This window comes from Panthera uncia, chromosome X (assembly GCF_023721935.1).
Source record: "Panthera uncia isolate 11264 chromosome X, Puncia_PCG_1.0, whole genome shotgun sequence".
NCBI classification, from domain to species: domain Eukaryota; kingdom Metazoa; phylum Chordata; class Mammalia; order Carnivora; family Felidae; genus Panthera; species Panthera uncia.
Genome location: NC_064817.1, coordinates 97,853,978 through 97,877,534, shown reverse-complemented (window position 1 = coordinate 97,877,534; position 23,557 = coordinate 97,853,978). Strand labels below are relative to the sequence as shown.

The window sequence follows — 23,557 nt, the reverse complement described above, 5'->3', positions numbered from 1 at the left end:
ATCCTTTGGAAACCGGTGACGTAGATCTACTGTTATCCCAGCTTATTGTGCAAAGAAACAACCTCAGAGAGGGGCGATAGGCAGTTACTGAATGGGTGGAATTTGTACCGGGGTCGTCTGTAACTGCTTATATACACCCGCGTAAATGGGAAGGGATAGGCAACCAGCAAACCGATAAGGAGCCTTAGAAAGTAAAGACTGGCAAGTCACGAGTGAAACAGCAAACTTTACCGTTTCCTCGACTTGCCCGTAGTTTAATTCTCGAAAAGCTTTAGATAAATCACACTGCGTTTCACCCCATGCGTACAGTTACTATGGTAGAGATGCTTTCTGCTCATTTTCAGTGTGTTCTTACAGTTCTCAGTCTGCTAATACTTTAACCTCAGGTTTCCCAGCCACTCAGATTCCCTTAGATTAAATTCTGCTCAGCTGAGAATTCTATAGCACTTGCTGGCTTCCTGGGAGCATGACAGATCTGGAGGATGTGGGGATTAGGAAGAAGATGGCTGGTATTAAAAATTGACTAAGACAAGATACAGGCCCTGCCCTCAAGGAGCCCATAGTTTTAATATGGAGGCAACAATGACAAAGCAGAGTTTAAGTATTCTAATAAAGGTCTGCACCAGGTGTCACGGGAGTAGACATCTATCCAGCATAAATGTATTTAAATATACGACTTTTTAAAGAAAACATTTTATACTCCCTGTTTATCAGTTTTTAAACTTTTCAGGTTTTTCTTTCTAAAAGTGACGTACATCTGTTTGAGGAAGAAAAGCCATAAGAGAAAAAATAAAACCTTGGTTTAAAATAATGATAACAGGGGCGCCTGGGTGGCTCAGTCGGTTAAGCGTCCGACTTCAACTCAGGTCACGATCTCGCGGTCCGTGAGTTCGAGCCCCGCGTCGGGCTCTGGGCTGATGGCTCAGAGCCTGGAGCCTACTTCCGATTCTGTGTCTCCCTCTCTCTCTGCCCCTCCCCCGTTCATGCTCTGTCTCTCTCTGTCTCAAAAATAAACGTTAAAAAAAAATTTTTTTTTAAATAAAAATAAATAAAATAATGATAACAGTAGTAATAATAATAATAGTTGTTTAACGGTATGTTGGAATCAAAAGCACATACTTGAAATAATTTCTTCACGCAGGATATTTTCATAACTTATCCTTTTTCCTCTCTCATAAGAGGAAAATTCTATTTGTAATCGCAAGGATGTGCCTGTTTAATAAAGGCTAAGTTAGAAATAGTACAAATTTTTGCCTGAAATATTACACAAGAATCAATAGAAGATTGCTCTTTGGAGATTTTAAAAGCATTTTGAGAACACTACAAGTTCATTTGCCAACCTTCAGATTCGTGCCCTGTGCTGTGTGGTGGGAATGGAGAATATGAGAAAGGACACTGTGTCTGCCGAAATGGCTGGAAGGGACCAGAGTGCGACGTTCCAGAAGAGCAATGCATTGACCCAACGTGCTTTGGTCACGGCACCTGCATCATGGGAGTCTGCATCTGTGTGCCAGGATACAAAGGAGAAATATGCGAGGAAGGTCAGAGCCCCATTTTAATCTATTGCTTCAGGCTTTTCTCTCACCGAATTGTGCAACTGTCATTCTGTAGAGATGCATCTAGTAGAGATGCAGGTAGTCTCTGCAAACCGTAAATGTTCAATATGTCTTGAGTACATGGAGAAGGGGGCTGGAGTCTGGGGAACTCATGTCTCTTCAGACAGTCTCTAACATTAACGCAGGGCTGTATCTGGGACACTTGCAGAGCAGTCATGAAAAATGGTGTTTCTCCCCCCCCCCCCATTTCTAACACTGCTTCATAACTTGAGAATTTCCATATTGATGACATTAGGTGTTAATTCAACTGCTTTCGTTGTTCCACACTACATTAGGCTGTATCTTACTTTAAAACACATGCTAAAAATAATCATGGGTGCACATTTGGAATGATTTCATTGAATGTTTTCTTTGGGAGCGATTTGTAATTACCATTATTATTATTGCTTTATAGTATTTATTTTTACATACCTCATGCTGGAACTTGACCTCCATGCCTAAGGAAGCCAGCGGACCACTAATGAGTTTCAAGGCAGTGCCTTTATATTAAAAGTCACTCCAAAGGAACCTTTACACACACGACACACAAACATATTTTGAAATGGCAATAGTTTCATCATTTAAAGAGACACATTGGAAAATAAGTTTACTAGTAATCAGACCTTTTTCATGCCACATTCCTCAAATAAGACTGATTTCAGAAATAATATTAAACCATTACCATGGGAGATGGTCTCATCACAACTGTTGTTCAGGAAAGAGGCTGCTGAAAATGCACTATAATTGCTTTTTAAAGATGGCTCATTAAGACTATTACACAGCATTCTAAAGGGCTTAATCTCATTCCGCTCCAAGAGTTTAGCTTTCCACCTCCCGTTAGCAATCGTAGAATTTTGGCGTGAAGATTATATCTGTTCCAGTGAATGGCATTGGGCCTGGACAGGACACCAGAGTTCCTGAGTTACGTCTGGAAATCGTTTTTATGGTTATCCAACTGCAGTCATTATGTTTAAGTTGTAAACTCAGACGTTACATGGGCATATGCATGTGCACCCAAACAATGATACCCCTCACAGCATCTACAGTTCTCCATGAAAATGTTTAACCTCATTAATTTAGACCCTTCTGATCAAAATTTGGGAGGCACTTGAAAGAGGACTTAGCTTAAATTTCCCTTCTAGGGATCTCTAAGAAAATGTGTAGAATAACCAAGGTAGCAAGGAGGAATACCCACCATATTTAACAGTATAAGCTTGTCAAATACAGCAGAAAAAAAATGTTTTAAGTTAAAGGTCATAGACCAGAAACTCACAGGCTGAACTGGGCTTATGGATGGGTTGTGTTTGGGTCACACAACAGTGGTGGTGGTAGTGTTTTTATTGGTTTTTTTTTTCCCCATGTGATCTATTTGCCAAAATTTAAAAATAGAGAAGTGTCCTATAAAAATCTCTCATTTTGGTCTTTCTTGAGCAACTGGAAAATCTGATACCATGGGCCTGTGTTCCCACATGGCGATAATCAGCTGGAACCAAGCAGCCGCAGTTTCCTTTAAACTGGACCCTTCTCTCAGTTCCCTCCCAACACACTGGCTTCTTACGTCCAGTTCATCTCATTCATGTATGCTGCTTGCTGGCTCATTCAGACATATGGCTTTGTGCCTCTGATTTAAGTATGACTTACGTATTCCTTGAAGGTGGACTTTTAATAAAACAAACTAAGTTCAGTATTATTTTGTTTGTTATAGTTGTTGTGTTTTAATGTAACAAAATAGCCTCCTTCTAAAAAATATTCTGTACTTTTAGACTTTCCCTCTTGATCCAAATAATGAACAAAATAAAATCAGATGTACCTTTTAGTATTTATTTGCTGATTAGCTCAGGAACTAAAGCACTGTGCTAATGACCGTAAGGTTATGGGCTAATTATAATACAATAGCACTAATTGTAACAATGCTTAGGCTCTGTTCCGTTACCAAAAGCCACACCCGAGACCAGACCAGTCTTATGAATGAAGGCAGGTTTTATCAGTCTGTTTCATTGCTGGAATACTTTTTGAATTACTTATTCAAAGCATACTCCCCTCATTATGTGGAATCATTTTAGTTTCATCTTATTGTATCGAGAGAGTAGAAATTTGGAAACAACCTTGTCATTTCCCATGGAATGGCCCCTCAATTAAAAACACAAAACAATTTTCCCCAAGGCAAGTATAGGCATCTACTTCTAAGAGTTTATACATTTGTTAGAATGTGTCCAAAAATTTCCAGACTCCCAGAATTAGAGACAAATAGAATTACATCTGTGATATTCTAAATCATCAAAGACTATGTCACGGCATCCTGATGGAAGGAGAGGCCACACAATTTTTTTAATAATTTTTAAAATTTTGTTGAGAATGTTGCATTTTCAGTGCTTCTGAGAAATTAATGAAAGATTATAATAAATTGATTATGTTGTATGATTTCATGTAACAGCAGTCAGCTCACCTAATACCTAATAATCTAAGCCTAAAAATATGTTTTAATATTTTTAATATTTTATGTTTTAATATTTTTATATATATTTTATATTTGTAGACATATATGTGTAGTATAGTTCTATATTTTATATATTGATTTATATGTAATATGTGCATACACACACACACACACACACACACACACACACACACTACTCTAGACATACCAAGTGAAAGCCGATTCTCAGAGCTAGGATTCCAATTTCAGAAAAGACAAGGAATGACTTCCCCAAAATTCTTAGGCTTTCTTACGAAGCCAAGGAATTCCTGTTGAAAGCCCACACTGGTGCAGCCACCCATTTATGTGGGAGTACTACACCTTGCGTAACAATTTTAAGCAACGTATGTGTGGTTTCCTTTGTCTTCTAATTTTAGGATGCAACCTTTATGATACCCTACATATTTTTAAGTATTAATCATCTCCTGGTTTGAATACAGCCTTTGTATGAGACATTTTATTACCTAATTTAATACCATATTAATGACGTATTAGGAAATCAAGTGTGAGTATCTCAGTTTCATCATCCTAAAGTATATAGGCAACACCTGTTCACTTTCAACCTTTTTCCTTCTTTTTTGGGGCTTTCAGAAGACTGCTTGGACCCTATGTGTTCCAGCCATGGCATCTGTGTAAAAGGAGAATGTCACTGTTCTACTGGTTGGGGAGGAGTCAACTGTGAAACTCCACTTCCTATATGTCAAGAGCAGTGCTCAGGACACGGGACTTTCCTTCTGGACACTGGGGTGTGTAGCTGTGATCCCAAGTGGACTGGATCTGACTGTTCAACAGGTACACTGGAGTTACCTCCTTCTCTTCCTTCCTCCACTCCCAAACTCTCACTGGCCTTTGCCTTAAGGTAGAACTTGTTAAAGTCTGGGTTGTATGACTTCACGGGTCATAAAGGACTTCCAAGTATTTCCTATGCTAGCATTTTACTGGGTTTTCATATGCAACATGCTACTGGGCTTCTCCTTGTATTTTCCGTTGTAGGTCTGTACTTGAAGCTCTGTCCTCATTCTGTATTCTCCCATAGTTTTGTCTTTCCCTGAGCCTCCTACCATCAGTTCTATACAGGTTATTTCAAAGCTGTATCTCCCCCCAAATAATCCTTCACTTCTAGTCATCTGCTGAGTATTTCCACTGGGTGTTCCATCACTTAGAAACAGAACTTAGCTCAGGAACTCTATTTATACATTGCCATATTGCCGCCCAATTGCTCTTCCCACGACTTGGCTTTCCTTTTCCTATTCCTTACCTTAAAATCAGCTCTAGGTCTCCCCTGTCTAGAAATAAACTTCAGATATCCTAGCCTCTTATTAAAAGCCCACCACAGATTCTCCCAAACCTCTGTCTCCAACCTGTCTTCTACTTCTGCTTCTTGCATGAATCCCTCCTTCTGTGAATGTACTCTGTATGCTCTGCCCCCTCCCAGGGCATGCCACGTTCACACTTTTCTCCATGCCCTTTCCCCGGTGGGGAATGCTGGTACCTTTCTAACCTAGGAAAATCCAGCCCATGGGTGCCTGGGTAGCTCAGTAGGTTAAGCGTCGGACTCTTGATCTCGGCTCGAGTTCTCACGGTTCATGCGTTCAGGCTCCATGTCGGGCTAGGCACTGTCAGTGCGAATCCTGCTTGGGATTCCCTCTCTCCCTCTCTCTGTCCCTCCCCTGCTCATGCTCTCTCAGTCTCTCTCAGAATAAATGGATATACTTAAAAAGAAAAAAAAAATCCAGCCCACCCACCAAGACCAACTACAGTTTTTGCTATTCTATAAAACCTCTCCTGATCACATCAAGAGGATCCTCTGAAATCCCACCGTACTCATTGCTAGACAGTAAAAATGGCATCGTGATGTAGGTATTTGTGTACGTGATTTGTTTTTCCGCCTAAACTAAAAATAATGGGTAGTTCTTTATACTTTGTTTTCTTACCCTTGGACCATGTGCTCATTCAATGAGTAGAATGAACAAATAATAACTCCTACAGAACCTCTGCCTGTGAATTTTGTTGAGGATGTAAAATGACATGTGGTAAATGGGAAAGATTAGGAGCTCGGTGGGACTTTTTGTACCACAGAATTAGTTTATGAACCAAAAAGTCTCCAAACCTGTGCTGTAAAGAAATGAGAAAGCCCCTCTGTTAAGAGAATTAAGCCTAACATGATACTTTACTGTACAAAATTTTGTTGCCTCACATACAAGTAATATGGGAGAGAGGATTGCATTTTACACTTTCAGAAATGGGTAAAATGATAAATTTTAACTAATAATAACTAAACTATAGACCTTAAAATTATTCATTTATATACTTAGCAAATGCATGTGTGCCTGCTATGTGCTTGTCATGGTGCTTGGTGCTGGGGATGTGGTGGCAAACAAGATGGATGTGGTCCTTGGACAAAAGGAGCTTCCAGTCCAGTGGAAAAGACACTTAGAGCAAGCTAGAAGATGTTTACAAAAAGGAAGTAACTGGGTATTATGGGACTTTATAGTATGGCTCTAGGCTGACTATTCATTTATTTGCTACATGTCATTGACCACCTTCCATTCCTTCATGTGTCAGATATAGTATGTCTGGAGCTTCAAATTTAAAATAAGATTAACGTTTGTGTTGTTATTAAAGCACACACTCACATAACAATTATTATGTAATAGGCGCTATTCTTCCTTTAAGTTTGTTTTACAGCTTATTTACTCATTTTGGGAGGGGTGGGTAGGGCAGAGAGGGAGAGAGAGAATCCCAAGCAGGCTCTGCACTGACAGCACAGAACCATGAGATCACGACATGAGCCAATATCTAGAGTTGGGACGCTTAACCCACTGAGCAACCCAGGCACCCCTAATGGGCAATATTCTAGGTGTTGTACATATATTCGTTTAATCTTCATAACAACTCTGTGAGATAAGTACTATAAGTGTGCCCATTTTACGAACAAGGAAGCTGAGCTACAGAGAGGTTAAATAACTTGCCCAAAGTCATCCGTATAACAAGTAATAGAGCCGGAACTTGGGCTAATAAGCTATTCTGGCTTCACGTTCTGTACATCTAACCACTGTCCTGCCCTATCCTGTCCTCTAGAGGCCTGTGACCTAATTCACTGTATAAAAAAAAGTATTATTGGACTGTGCTGCAGAACACAAAAAGGGGACAGTAGGGTATTTCTGTGAGAAGAGGCCCCATAGTCAGGGAAGACTTTGAAGGAGTCAACATTTGAATCCACATTAGAAAGATGATCACATGTTCATCACGTGGACAAGAGGGGAAAGAACACTCCAGGCAGATGGAGTAACTTAAAGAAATAGAGCTATGAATGCAAATGCCGTGACTGAGGGTTTGCCAGTCCTTGGGCATAGCTGCAGCCTAGAAATCCAAGAGGAGACAGGGGCAGGGCTAGAACACAGGGAGTTGGGTTTACACACCATGCTAAGGGATTTGCATTTCCCCTTGACACAGTCAGAAGCCACCGAGTGGTTTACAACAAACTGCACGGGAGATAGACCACTCTTTCAGGAACCGGAGAGGAGGCGATGCCTGACCTGGGGGCCTAAGGGACAAGGGCGATGTGATGATCAGAGTTGCCCAGGAGTGGAGTGCCGGGGAGGGCTGGAGCTGACACACGGCGCTTGCGAGAATAGCGAGGCGGGGACATACCAGAAAGGAGTTAGCACAGCAGATGAGGGACAGAGAGGAGCCAAAGATAACTACCCTGAATCGCTAGGTAAAAGGAGGCACCACCAGCTGATACCAAACAAGCACACGCAGAGGGGCGCCTGGGTGGCTCAGTCAGTTAAATAGACTTGATTTCTGCTCAGGGCATGATCTCGTGGTTCGTGAGTTTGAGCTCACGTCGGGCTCTGTGCTGACAGCTCGGAGCCTGCTTGGGATTCTGTCTCTCCCTGTCTCTCTCTCTCTCCGCCCCTCCCTGACCCTCAAAATAAATAAATAAACATTTTATTTTATTTTTTACCTTTTTATGAAATGTTTTTATTTATTTTTGAGAGACAGAAAGAACACAAGCAGGGGAGGGGTAGAGAGAGATGGAGACCCAGAATCCGAAGCAGGCTTCAGGCTCTGAGCTGTCAGCACAGAGCCCGACGCGGGGCTGGAACCCATGAATTGTGAGATCATGACCTGAGCTGAAGTTGGATGCTTAACCTACTGAGCCACCCAGGCACCCCAATAAATAAACTTTTTTTTTAAGCACAGTCAAAAAGCCAGGTTTGGGCAAAGAGACAGGACCTGGTGAGGTCAGTTTTGGACGTGCTAAGTTAGAGATGCCTGCAGAAGATCTGGGTTGGTAGGTCCCGTGACAGATTGATACTCAAGAATGGAATTTATGGGAGAACTCTGAACTGGAAACAAATATTTGGGATATAGTTCAGACCTTAGGAATGCACATTATTGTCCAAGAAGAGTGCAGAGAATAAGAATGAAGAAAGTCAAGACCCTAGAGAACACCAATATATAATATCTTTACCATGAGAGGGTTCCTAACATTTAGTCAAAAACTGGCCTCTTTATATATGACTTAATAAGCATTTATTGTTTGAATAGTGAATATGTATCATACAGTTTCTCCCTCAGGCCACTCACATCCCTCATGTGTCCTTCCTGATGCCACAGAATTGGGTAAAATTTTTGGCAATACACCTCTTACCAATTGTACAATTTCAAATATTTGTATTTCCAATGAGTCAATGTGAAATTCCGTGTGCTGAGAGTTTCTCTTTCCACAGCCCACCCCTTCCACCTAATACACAAAGACATGCACCAGGCCTGTCAGCAGAAATGACTCAGAAGGGGAATAAAAGGCTAATTATGAACATGCCTCTACACTTGCCCCCCCTTGCGGACGAAGTACCCCAACCCTACGCTACGCCTCCCTCACCTCAAATCACCCTTACCCGTCCAAGTAAATCACATGGTCCTCACCATGCGTGAGGCCCCCCAATGTGAGAGCCCTATAGAAGATTAGGTCTGGAAGAAAATGTACAGATGTCTGCCTCAATGTTTCATAGATGTGGTGGCCTCTGGGCCACCTGCCTCAGCATCAGTAGGGATTCTAATACTCGGCAGCACAGACAGGTGAAGCAGTTTGCCCAGAGGTGAAAGCCACCGAACTGGTCTAACCCCCTCATTGAATTGTTCATTTCCCCTATTATGTCCCTGTCCTCATGTGAGGCAATGAGATACTTCGTGATCAAACGTATCTATAGCTGGGGAGACAAGTGTGAACAAAGATTTAAAATGCCTCTCACTAAGCTATAAAAGAGAGAGGTGCAACGCACAAGGTGTATTTAGCCTCACTCGAAGGTCTAGGAAGTAGTCACAAAAGACCACAGCCCTGAAGGGGACTGTATACCGCACCTAGGAGTTTAGACTTGATCCCGAGGACAATGGGAAAGCCACTGAGGGGGTTTAAAGAGGTTAGTGTCGTGACTATTTACATTTTAGAATGATCACTCTGAATATAAAAAAAGTGAGGTAAAAAGTAAAGAAAAGTTGATATGAGGGAATTTAAGCGCAGATGGAGATGAAAGGATGGGTATGAGAGAAGCTAGGAAGCAGGACTTGGTTACTGGATATGTGCCAGGGGAGGCAAGAATTTTCACGGACTCTGTGATGTCCATGGTGGGAGACTGGATAAATGGTGAACACCGCTAACAGACAAATGAGTTACTTCTCTACTAAACAAATTTTCATTGAGCACCTACTATGTGCCACATGCTAGGATCTTGAGGATCAGTGAGGAAAATAAAGATTCCTGCACCAGCGGCGCTTGCAGTCTGGCAGGGGTGAGACAAGTGGTAAACAGTGAAGGATGTTTCAAGTTTTTGAAACATGAGCAAACCGAGAGCCGGAGAGGTGAAAGAAGTCATCCAAGACCAAAGACCTGGCCAGTTGCAGGCAAACTTACAAGTAGGAGCCAGTTCTGCCGATTTCATTTTGTGTCTGGAGTTCTTTTCAGCCCTCCATCCTTACCCCCACCAGAGAAAGAAGGAAGAGTTAGACAAGGAGCTGGCACTCAGGTGAATAGATGAGCTTACAGAGAAGGGCAGGTTCAAGGAGATGAAGGGCATCAACTATCAAGTGCATGAATGATACATTTTTGTCCAGAGATCCCGGACTAAAGCCACACTCATCCATTCTGGGTCCAATAGAAAAAGAACACTAGAATCATCTCTTGCTCAAAGAAGCAAAAGGGTGGATAGGTATGACCCCAAACTCAGCAGGCTCACAGGCAAAAGCCTTCCTAATAAAACTACCAAATTGAAAAATAGGGGCAGGAAATGCCTTGCAAATCTCTAGTGTCATGGTAGGAATAGTCCTTCTGTGATTTTTAAGCTCCATAAAGGTTGTTCCCACAGAGCATATTTAACCATCAAGATGATCTCACTGTGCAGACTTTTAATTGAGTGTGCTCAGTACAGGAAGCAATTTAACATCTGATTCTTATAATGGATCATGTCATTTCAAAGGTGGATATGCTCTTTGCCATTGATCATTTTCTTCCTCTAAGCGCATGAAGCTTAGCTGTTAGCATGTTAACTGTGCTGCTCCGATACCAAAAGGACCACAGTGAATGGTTTACTGATTACTTTCAGTCTGTCTTCCAGATACATTGAGTATTGTCACAGCACCATAGTGATGCTTGATAGAGGCATCTTTCACCTGAGGGTCTCATGGTACTTCACAGAGGTTAACTCATTAGTCTTTAAAAACTACCTCGAGAGGAATACAATCAAAGCTTGTCATACCATGGTTGAGATTTGGATATACCACAGGTCAGACCATACTCCCTTAAAATGTAAATCCTTGCCATGAAATCTCAGTAACACATTTAGCCTGCACTAAGGATATTGGCCCTAACCTCTACTATCATCATTTTAAAATGCATCTACTATATTCCTCTCATAAAATCTGGCATCTCCTGGTCACGTAGTCTTTGAGGGGGAACATAAAAGCAGAGTTTAGAGCTTTGATGAAACCTATCCTTGATGAAACTTCCTCTGAGCCACCCTGTCTATTGTTACTCACAGATAACTGACAGCGAAATTCATAGAAGGTAAGCATTCACATAGAGAGGACAACTCTTGCTCTTCTCTGCTGTGATCCTCTCTCATTATACTGTACCTTAGAAGTAGATTAATCATCTAGAGAGACATGGAACATTCGGCCCTGAGGTATTCCTGAACATTCTATTTGCTATACATCAGAAACCGTATGAGGTACTATCATTTTGTACCCCGTCCAAGCAGGGTTAGTTCCTGAAGATCCCATAAGGCTTCGTTATAAGGATATTTGTTTTCAGCCTAGCTTATGACATGTGGTCACCTTGTCCATCAGAGAGATGACAGTATATGTGTGTGTGTGTGTGTGTGTGTGTGTGTTCGTGGCACAGTGACCTTGAGTAACTCACTTAACTTCTTTGAGTCTCACCACCTGCTTCATTTGTGAAATGGTAGGTTAGCCAAATGGCCTTTGAGGCCCCTTCCAACACTGAAATCTATGATTCTTGATCCTGTATATTGAGCTTTTGACACTGATTATGAATGGTTCGTGGATACAGTCCATAAACTCTCTTAACTCCATATTGTTTATGATGAGAAAATATTAATTGTAAATAGTTTTGTTTTTATTATAAAGACATCCACACTTTGATATATAGACCATGTTGTTGTAGAATTTACTTCTACTTCCAGAGGCACACACACACACACACACACACACACATACACATATATGCATAAATGTGTGTGTGTGTGTGTGTGTATATATGTATGTGTGTGTGTGTGTGTGTATCTTCATTGTAACAATGTCTCATTATGTTTTTAAGTGTTCCCTAATGGATGGTGATATGCATCTACTAATAAAACAGATAATTAGTGGAGGAAGTTGTAAGAGGCTCATATAATTATTTTTGCTAGGGAAACTTTCCTTGATTATACAAGTACCATATGCTTTAAAAAAAAACATTATTAGTTTTCCCCTTTATTGAAAATGCCAGTCATCAAAAGATTTTCATCTGACTGTACATGTCTACCACATACAATATACCACTTTTCTGCAATTTCAAGGAATTGATCAGACCATTTGAAATGATTAGTGTGTACACTGTATTTTTCCTACAGACATTACAGTAGCAGCAGGGTCATAAATGCCATTTGATAAAGAAGCTTTGTTCAAAATGTAATGCACATACTATGGGCACAGCTATGTAGCCATCCATCATGCCAGTGAAGAGAAAAATCTTCGCATGTAGAAGAAAACTAGAATTTAGCATCTTCAATAGAAGATAGATAACTAATGTAACGAGATTAGGTGCCTCGTGTTGCAGGTACTTTTCCCTATTCAGTTTTGGACTGAATTTCTTAGGAACTGTAGCTGAGCTCTCAGAAGAAATGTTTCTGTTAGTGAACAAACAATGTTAGTATATCATAATGCTACAAATTCCCTGTACTTAAAGAAAAGCTCAAATATAGACACCTAGTCACTGAATTATGATAGGAGGTTTTAGAGTGATTTTTAGCAACAAGGACAAAAAGCTTGTGACGAATCCTTACATAGGCTTAATTAATTTGCTATTCAAAGTTTGACAGTCTGTGATCAAATTTATTTTAAAGTAAATCTTTTTCTACTCCGTAAAATAATAAAGAATAAACCTTCAGGTGATGCTGATTTGATTGATTTAAACAAAAGACCCTGCTTGATACAGTGGCTACACCATTAATGCTACAGTGAGGTGAAAGCATTAACTCTAGATTATTGAATCAGTAAGTGAAGTTCATTGGTGGCACTAGAAATACAACCCAAAAGCATCCTTAAGAGAATTAAGTCAAATTAAGCGTGTAAGACTAAATCCACAGATTTATCTTTGGGAGGTAGGTATGAAGTAGGGGGAAAAAATCACACTATTATCATGATTTCCTAGCAACACATCCTACTCAGAGATGATTTGTCACCCCCTAAGCCTTTTTTTTTTTTTTGTCTCAAGTGAAAATAGAAATTGTGCCTAAAAAATATGCTCCTATTCAAAATTCCTTATCTTTATAAAAGAGAGTTCATTTAATGGCCATTAGATTGTATATGTAGTCAGGTGATGTGATTCAAAACACATCAAATATCAAATGTTTTCCAAATACATCTTTTCCATTTTGTTCTGAGACAATAAAAACCACACCTGTAATGCCATCATCATTAGCAGGCAGCAATGCAAAAATCCAGGGAAACTTTTGACAATTTGACAAGTTTGAACTGAGAGGCAAATTTGCAGCTGCCTCTGTGTAAATCTGAGCTAACTCTACCAACTGTTCCAGGACATTAAAGCCCTAAAATTGTTTTGCAAACCAGAGACATATTTAAATAAGGTGGCAACGGTGAGGCAAAAAATGGAAGGAAGCGTGAATGTGAGGATGTGTGCTTACTTACATGGTTAAAGTATAGTTAATAATAAGGAAGGCAGTTGGACAGATCGAGAGCAGCATCTAAAGAAAACAGGCAAATTCTGTGTTGGGCTTTAAATGAACTCCTCTCATTTACTCAAACGCGAATTCTGAATCCCAGATTCATTTGCTATTTGGCCTTTTTCTTCATTGTTGTTTATCTCCATGAAGTGAAAGCAGAGCCAGCAAAGGGTCTACCTAAAAGGTGTATTTGACTCTGCAGTCCCCTGACCAGGCAGGAGGAGGTGGAAAGATTTCACAGTGGAGATGGCTGTGAAAGATTAAAAGAAGCTAGAATGCACTTGTGCAAAACTGGTGGCCAGGACATGAGGAACAGATCAAAATAAGTCCCAATTCTGCATGTCAAAATCAGACGATTAGAAATATTGAAGAGCATTCCATATAATTTCCCTGCCCCCCACCCCAAGAGATTGAATGACACTTTCATTCCTATAATAAAAATATCCTACGTTTATCTGACGGTTTTGATTTTTTTCTTCAAACACTTGCCTGCTCATTTTCCTCATTTCATCATTATGGACATAATATGGGGTCAGTATTAGAGTTTGGACTACACATTGATCTGTGATTATACAAAATACCCACAAAATACCTGAAGGACTGTTCTATATATTCTGAGTCACTGGAGAGAAGTAGAAGAGGGATAGGAAGGACAGAAATTCGTCTTTCATTAAACAGTAAGGACAATACATTTTCACCTGGAAATCTCGTAAGGTGGAGCTCACAGAAATTCTGAATGGGTACTTGGATCTGCTATAAAGACCTTGACTTGTACCCAGGCTTCCAAATTCCCAGGAACCTAGCAAAAAGGTTTCTATTAGTCTCATAATGTCCATAAGGTATAAGTCGAGTAGGTAATAGTTTCCTCATTTTGTAATTGAAGGCACTAATTTGCTTGGAGACACAGGACAACTTACTTTATTTTGTATGTTTCAGAGTTGAGGCTCGCAATAGAATTCACAGCCCAATGTCCCATCCTAAAGATCAGTGCGGATTAATGTTTTTAATCTTGTTTGTGAGTTGCTGAGTTTCTTGAATGTAAAGACCCTTCTCTTTCATTAGTCATAGAAAATGTTTAGTCATTATCTCTTTAAATCTTGATTTTGCCAATTCTCTATTACCTAATTTTGGAAGTTCCATTAGACTGTCCCACCCTGCCATTTACTTCTTTTTCCTATTTTCCATTTCCTTGTTATAGGTAATTTCTTCAAATTTGTCTTCTGACTCACAAAATGTCTCTTCAGCTCTGTTTATTATGATGTTTAACCCTTCCACTGAGTTTTTAATTTCAGTGATTACTTTTCTAAAATTTTAACTTAGTTTTTTTTCCCAAATATTCCTCATTAGTTTTTGGTAATCCCTTCCTCTTTAATACTGTTTGTGGTTACTCTCTTTTCTTTAAACATATGAAACATAGTTATTTTGTATGCTGATAAGTGCAGCGTGTCAACTGTTTGTGGGTCTGGGTCTATGGTTTCTATCAACTCTTGCATAGGATGGCTTCCTTTCTTGTTTCTGCTCTTTTTTATTGTGAGTTCAAATATGTTGAAATTCTCTCTGAGTCCTGTGTGAAGAAAATATTCCTCTGGGGAGGATTTACGTTTGTTTCTGTTAGGAACCCATCTCCTACAGATCAGGGTAAACTTTAAATTTAAAATCTCAGGTTGCAGTTTTTTGACCATACAAATAGTATAAATTCAGGCCCTAAGCACACATGAAACTTGGCAAGTGGCCATGAAATCTCAGAGGAAGTTTGTTATTTAATATCTTCAGACCTAAGCCTGAGACAGATGATTTTCTTCTGTATTGGTTTTGAATATGGATCCCCATTCCTGCATAGGCCCGAGGTTTAGGTAATAATCTGTTCCCCACTCTGGACCCTTACCAAAACTACTTACAGGAGATACCTCCAGTGTCCTGGTAAAGCTTTGACTTTCAGTGTAATCTTAGGCAAATCAGCCACTGTGGGTCTCAATTTATACATCTGCAAAATGTGTTTTTCAGCTCAGTTCATGTTTAAATCTCCTTCTTAGTAATTTACATTTTTTTACTCTAAATTGAGAACAAGTTTTAAGTTCCAGTTAAATCAAGAATTCTTTCTACTAAAGTATGGGTGAACACATTAGAGTCCAACAAACTTAAAAGAGTTCATTCCATGCTAGCAAAATGGTTCAGTTAATGTGCATTAGAAGAACATTCTGAGAAGTATTGTTCAAAAAATACTCCTGAAACCATAACAGTCAAAATTACCAGTGGAGTCAAGAGTAAACAATTTCAGCAATAAAAGAGAACTTCCCACACTTATCTGCTCGGTCCATTTATTTTTAAAATTTTATTCTGCATGTCAAGCAACGTGAATTTAAAGCACTGTAAATGCCATTGCCTACTCTCTTTTCCAACAGGCTCCCCTTTGTGCATTTCTTCTTTGACAAACTTATTGGCATAATCATGGAATGTTTTTACTCTATCAGATTTTAGAGACCACCTAGTTTTGCGCCCCCCCCCCTTTTGTAGAAGAGAAAACTGAGGCCCAGAAAGGTTGAATGACTTGTGTTAGGTCATGCAGCTAATTCAGCCCATAGTTAATATGAGAGACAAGTCTCAGGATTTCTGGTTTAGACCTTTAGTTCAATATACTATTCAGAGAAGTTTGTTCAAATTCAGATATTACCTTTCCATTGTCAGCACTAACACTGAATCTAGAAAAATGGCGATGAACATATATAGGGCAGCGTCCCGGTACCTCTTCTTTGACTGTCAGAAAGTTATGAGGATTTTCAGAGATTCAGCATAGAAAAAATTCAGACAGGGGTGCCTAGGTGGTTCAGTCAGTTGAGCGTCCACAATTTGAGCTCAGATTGTGATGTCACGGTTCATGGGTTTCAGCCTATATTTGGCTTTGTGTAGACAGCCTGGAGCCTGCTTGGGATTCTCTCTCTCTGTGTCCCTCCCCCGTTCGCACACACACTCTCTCTCTCTCAAAAATAAATAAATCATTATGAAATTAAATAAAAGAAAAAAAATCACACAGAAGTGAACTCAGATCCCAGCTCTGCTTCTAAGTTACTGTGTGACCTTCCCTAAGTTACTTGGTTTTTCTGAGCTTCTCCTGGAAAATGGGGAAATAATTCTTACTCTGTAGGGTAGTTGTAAGGGTTAAATGAGATAACATATGTGAAACACCTAGCAGAGTGCTTCTCTCATCATAGACATTAAATTATAATAATAAATGGTAGCTATTATTGTCATTATATTTCAATTCTCATTGTAAAGACACATTTCAAAGACAAATCTTTTGTAAGTAGAAGATAAATTAGTAGCTGTCTCAAAGAAATTCATTTTCAGATACTGTAAAGCTGAATTAATTTAAAGGAGTGTGAAAATTCTTTCTACTCCAAAGTCATTGCATTCTTTTGTTCCTACCTAAATGGTGGTGTTTCCTGTGTTTATGGGATAGATGTTTCGTGGAAAAGTTGGCCAAAAAGTAGTTGTCTATCTTTTCACTCCCTTTCCTTTAAGTTCTGCTGTTCATTATAAAATCACAGTCAAGGAAAATTTATATTCCTGGTTATGTCAGATAAGATTAGAGTTCAGTGACAGGAAATACCTCCCTCAAGGAAAAAAAAAAGACTGGCTTAAGGAAGATATGAGTATAACCTTCCTCTTACACGAAAGAAATCTAGAAATAAGCAGTCCAAACCTTGTGTGATGACTCCAGAAAGCTTCTTGCTTATACCTCTACTACCCTTAGGATGGGACCTTTATTCTCCTAGAATACAATGGCCTCCAGTGTTCCAAGTTACCACATCTTGGTTCCAGGAAAAATGAAGGATTAGGGAGGAGGAAAAGAGCCTGTCCCCTCTCTTTTAAGGAGACCTCTTTGAAGCTACTGCTGGAAACATGCATTTATATCTCATTGAACAATAACTAAGTCACATGATCACACCTAGATACAAAGGAAACTGAGAAATGTAATCTTTATTTAAGGAAGTTATGTGCACAGGTAATTAACGTCAAATTTTGCTGTAGTTTTCTAGCTCCCAACCAACACAACAGCATAACGTGATCAGTTCCGTGGTAGTGACCACTGTGTCCCCAACATAAAGGCAAGCCCATAGCTCCACAGAAATAAAACTTCTCTTTGTCTTGCGAGCAGTGAAATACTTCAACTATGGATCTTCTTCATGATTTGGTATGGAGAATCAATTAAAGTATTTCCTTATTAGTTTTTTCTATTTACTTCATGTTGAAATGATAATATTTCGGATATATTGGGTTAAATACAAAACTCAATATTAGTATTTAAAATAATTTCACCTGTATTCTTAAGAATTTTAGTGAAGCTACTAGAAAATTTAAAACTATTCATGCGGGGGCACCTGGGTGGCTCAGTAGGTCAAGCCTCTGACTCTTGATTTCGGCTCAGGTCATGATCTCACGGTTTGAGAGTTAGAGCCCTGCTTCAGGCTCTGTGCTGACAGCATGGTAGGATTCTGTGTCTCCCTCTCTCTCTGCCCTGCCCCCACTCATGCTCACTCTCTCTCTCTCTTTCTCTCTCTTTCTCAAAATAAATAAATAAACATTAAAAAATAGAAAAATAAAATTATTCATGTGGCTTGCATTTCAGGCTCATACTATATTTTTGTTGGACAGCACTGCTCTGACATATGGCAGTATTAAGTTTAGCCTGCAAAACAGAACCAAATGTATCTTCCAAACTAAACTGATTATACTCAAATACTAAGGTACCTGAACAAGGAAACTTATAGTATAGGATTGTTGGCAAAGTCAGTTATATGTGGAGAATGTCTACCAAAAATTATGATTTTTGGTTTTAGTATAATTGACCAAGAATCTTTCTTGGCAGTAATAAGACAGCAAGGGTGACCATTATTAAAACCACCTCCAGTTTATGACAATAAAACTATAGTAAGGAAACATAAAAGTATGCTTTTATTTATATTTTCTGAAACAGGAGAAGCATCAACTAATTAATAAAGTTCTACAAATTACAATAAAGAATACAAATGTGGGCCAATCGTAAAATAATTAAATGCCTGGTGATAACCTACTTCTTGTGTAGAACATAAGCCTGAGAAGCCCAGGCTTTCAATTTCTTAAGAAGGATACCAACATATCTTATAGATAAAATATCATGTAAATAGGTTTATAACTTGGATGGAGTAAAGAGGTTTTATGTAATCATGAGTCAGAGCACTCTTGGTCCACCCAGAAAACCTATAGAGATAATAAACTGGAAAAGATTAGAGCTTGTCATTCAGAGTGGATCTTGGATGGTTCTTAGGCCATGAAATCTTCCTCAGATATTTTATTTAGCTTGTTTGCAAAATCATGTGTGTTATATGAAGGAGAATTACTAGGATGGAGCCAGGCTGCCCAGGCTCACCAAGTTATCAGTTGGCATCTGAGCTGCCATGACCTCATTGACCATATTTGTACTTTGCGTAACTGTCACGGAGCCTGGCCTCTTTATGGGATGGAACAACCAAACTCATATCTTTCCACAAGGTCATTTTAAATAGGAGTTTTTACTTAGCAATGAACTTTTTTTATTTAGATTTTGGTTAGTTAACATACAATGCAATATTGCTCTTAGGAATAGAATTCTGTGATTCATTGTTTCCATACAACACCCAGTACTCATCCCAACAAGTGCCCACCCGTCTAGCCTCTTCCCCTGCCCGCCTCCCCTCCAGTTTGCTCTCTATCCTTAAAGTCTCTTCCAGTTTCCTCCCTCTCTGTTTTTATTTTATTTTTTCTTCCCTCCCCCTGTGTTCATCTATTTTGTTTCTTAAATTCCACATGTGAATGAAATCATATGATATTTGTCTTTCTCTGATTGACATATTTCACTTAGCATAATGCACTCTAGTTCCATCCACGTTGTTGCAAATGGAAAGATTTCATTCTTTTTGATTGCTGAGTAATATTCCACTGTGTTTATATATCATATCTATAATGAACTTATCAAACTCAACACCCAGAATACAAATAATACAGTGAAAACATGGGCAGAAGACAGGAAGAGACACTTTTCCAAAGAAGACATCCAGATAGCTAACAAACATATGAAAATATGCTCAACATCACTCATCATCAGGGAAATACAAATCAAAACCACACTGAGATACCACCTCACACCAGTCAGAATGGCTAAAATTAAAAATTCAGGAGACAACAGATGTTGGCGAGGATGTGGAGAAAGGGGAATGCACTGTTACACTGTTGGTGGGATGCAAACTGGTATAGCCACTCTGGAAAACAGTATGGAGGTTCCTCAAAAAAATAAAAATAGAACTACACCCTGACCCAGCAATTGCACTACTATGTATTTATCCAAAGGATACAAAAATGCTGATTCGAAGGGGCACATGTACCCCATTGTTTATAGCAGCACTATCAACGATAGCCAAATTATGGAAAGAGCACAAATGTCTCTGTCCAACATTCTTGTCAAACCAGATACTAGGACAGTAGAGACAGAGAGTATATCCATTTTAATTATCATAAATCCATTCATAATGGGAGCCGTACCTCACTTGAGTTGAAGGTTGAAGGTTGAAGGTTGAAATGGCCCTTGGGAATCAATGGACTAATAGATTGTGAAAGTCTCTCAGTCCATATCAGTCTTCCCAGCCTCCTTATATTGTTAGTCCAAAACTAAAATGCAAAAAAGCTCCTGAATAGCCATACCAAGGGTTAAAATAGTGAAGAAATGATTAATTTCTTACTTTTTCACAATATCCATCTTCAGCATCGTTGTGAGAAAAGAGAAGCTAATCTTAGTCATGAATCCTATACAGCAAATAAAATCTATAATGTTGGCCTCCAGGCTAGATACGGAGTTTCTTGTAGATTTATCCCATATCTTACCCTTTAGTACCTGCAAGTTTGGTGCATAAATACATTTTTTATGTGTGAGGAAATTTCCTTTTGGGTTAATACATCTCTCTCTAAAAATATATCTCTCTCTAAAAGATTAGTTCATGGAGAAGCAACCCACATAGTCCCTGAAGACTTCTGGTAGAAAGCAATAGAATCCACCACCATCCTAGAATTCAGCTCCTAACATCTGATTTAACTCTACCATAAGGAGCAGAGAATGGATAAAAGTTTAAAGATGATTTTAAAAGGACCATGTATCAAAGTGAACTGTGTGCACTTTGACAGGAGATATACAAGAGTAAAGGCAAATTATTTCCAGGTTGCCAAACTGAATCAAAGAGAAGATAGTCCAGTTACATAAGTCAGATATTCAATACCAGTTCACCTTGCCTCTGCCAGGTCTTGTAGTTAATTGTTTCTTAGCTAAGTGGAGAGGAAAAGAGGCAAAACTCTCATATGTGGGAAGACCCCTGTGCTAAAAACAGGTCTCATGAAATGCTAAAACCAACCAAAAAAGGCAATGCAACAACAGGGTCTCTACCTATGGAATTCCAGCCTGGGATGTTCCAGAAAAATTTTAGCCATCAACGAACCCTTTGGTAATGCTAAAGAATCTGTCGTGTGCAAATAACTATGCCCAGTGTAATTAATGTAGTATATCGCTCCTGAAGTTTCCACCACCATTGGACTAGCTCACCCTAATCTGGCAGACAAAACCTCTGGCTGCAGTTTGTAAACCCCTATTTTTAGGAATGTATTAGACATACCTTTTCTGGCCTAGACAATTTGTGCTATAGTGGAGCTACTTGATGAATATAATGATGACTATGGCAATACTGATGATGATGATGATGATGTTACATTTATTGAGCTCTTACTATAAACATGCATTACAAATATTATCCATTTAATCTTCATGAAAGGTCAGTACTTCCAAAATATTTTCTGTACAGCTGTTTTCTGCAAGATGTTATAGACAAACAAAAAAGAGTCTGATGAAAAAAAAAATAAAAGGAGAAATACTGCATGTATTAACAGCTCCCACTTGGAAACTCACAAAGTACATTCTCATATTACAGAGTCTAAAACATCCCTGCATAAGGAAAGCTGTCTACGAGAGCTTCCCACAAAACTTTGATCAGGAAACCCAGGTTTTGCTTAAGATTTCTTCATATCCTATGGAACTGACAGTGTTCTTTGGAACGTACTTTGGGCAAAGTTACTATAAAATGCTATTGCCATTTTATAGGTAAGGAAATGAAAACCTAGAGAAATTCAGCAGGTCTATCTATTCCCAAAGCCCATACTCATCACGAACTCTAATGACTCAGATAATCACTATCATGGTACTACCAGTCTATTATGTTAAAGGTGCTTTATGTATATTGTCTCTCACCCTTGTAATGATCTTGCAGTAAAAGCACTGTTATCCCCATTTGATAAGTGAAGAACCTGAGGCTCAGTTAGATCCAGTGACTTACCCAGACCTTGCCAAAAAAGAAGCTCATCCAGGACTGTCAGCAGGGATGTAGAGTTGGCTCGTTCTGTTTATATAGTCTTAAGCAAATTACCTAATTTCTTGAAGCTTCAATGTCCATATCTGTAAAATGGGCATAATACCTGTGGCACACCATAGTTATTTCAGCAAACTGTTTGTATTACCCAGTCAGTAATAAGTTTAATCAAGCCAGTATGCTGTCAAATAAATGCATAGTAAGGCTTAACATCGGAAGTATGGTTCATGAATTTATTCATTGCCTCTGAGGTAGATATGAAATTGATATAGTCAAGTTTTTAGGCATCATTAGAGAAGGCAATTGAGGGCTAGAAAGTAGCAGACAGCCAAGTAAACCCCATGCCCAGTGAGGGAAGATATAAATTCTGTAAAGGTCACACTTTCAGATTCAATCAAAAGGTTCAGCACAGTGCAGAGCAAAGAACACAGTTTAGAGTCAGATCTGAATGTGATGCCACCTTCACCCCTAATTAGCCGCATGACCTTAAGCAACTCATTTAACCTTTCTGAGCCACAACACCCATCCGAAAAGAGGGAATTAACACTACCTGGCAAGGTTGCAATGCAGATTAAATGAGATAATGTATGTAAAGACTCTAGCACTGAACCTGGCACTTATTACATGGTAGCTTTGGCCCCTAGGGCTTTGACTTTTCCCTTCAAGATCAGCATGCTTCAACCAACAAAAGGGAAATGTATCAATGAATGGGCATTGGCCTGGTCCCAGAAATGTGCCTGGTGCCCTCTACAACTTTAAGGGTGGTCTGGGCTGGAAACTGATGTTAATTACAGTCTTTTAAATATTAATCCTAAAGTGTCCTTAATTGCTGCAAGAGTGACATGTGTCACCGTGAATGAGGAATCCTGAGAGAATAAAGTAATCAAAAAAAAATTTTAAAGGCATTGGGGAAGGAAGATTTCCCAACTTTGGCAGCTGATTTACATCTATTAAACTGATATAACCAGGTGCAAAATCCTCAGGCAAAATTTGAATATCGCTATTTTTTCCCCGAAAATTTCAAGAAAGGTATAAAATGTATGCATGTTTATGCAAATATCTTGTAGATGTGTTATAGATACAGTTGGGGAGGGCATTCCCCCCATTCTATAGAGGTTAGTAAAATATTCCAGTAGTATGCACTGATGACTGCTTAAAAAAAAGGTGCATGTTTTGGGATGAGCACTGGGTGTTGTATGGAAACCAATTTGACAATAAATTTCATATTAAAAAAAAAAGGTGCATGTAGCATTTGATCTCCAAGCATGCACTTAAACCAGAAAGCCACTTAGTTGCACACTCATACAATCAAACACATTATCACACGCATAGTCACACAAATGTGCATACGCTTACACAGTCATGCACACATGTGCACTCATGCACGTAAACGATCCTCACACATGCACATACATATACTCAGATTCTTGCACACTCACATCATCACACATACACACACTATTGCACATTCACGCATGCACTCAACCACATGCTTGCCCGCTCATGCACACCCATACACGAACACACCCTTGCACACATTCACATACTCACACATTGCTGTTCTTACACACTAGGAGTTTGTGTCCATTTATAAAAAAG

General features: G+C 39.2%; 1 protein-coding gene across 1 annotated transcript in view; it reads left to right on the top strand.

The window, feature by feature from the left end:
- The window catches only part of TENM1 (teneurin transmembrane protein 1), a 777,891-nt gene that overhangs the window by 528,365 nt on the left and 225,969 nt on the right, over positions 1 to 23,557 (top strand). The window contains exons 12-13 of the mRNA XM_049644834.1: positions 1,347 to 1,541; positions 4,663 to 4,863. Of these exons, the coding sequence (XP_049500791.1) occupies positions 1,347 to 1,541; positions 4,663 to 4,863 (396 nt within the window). The remainder of the gene's footprint in view (positions 1 to 1,346; positions 1,542 to 4,662; positions 4,864 to 23,557) is intronic.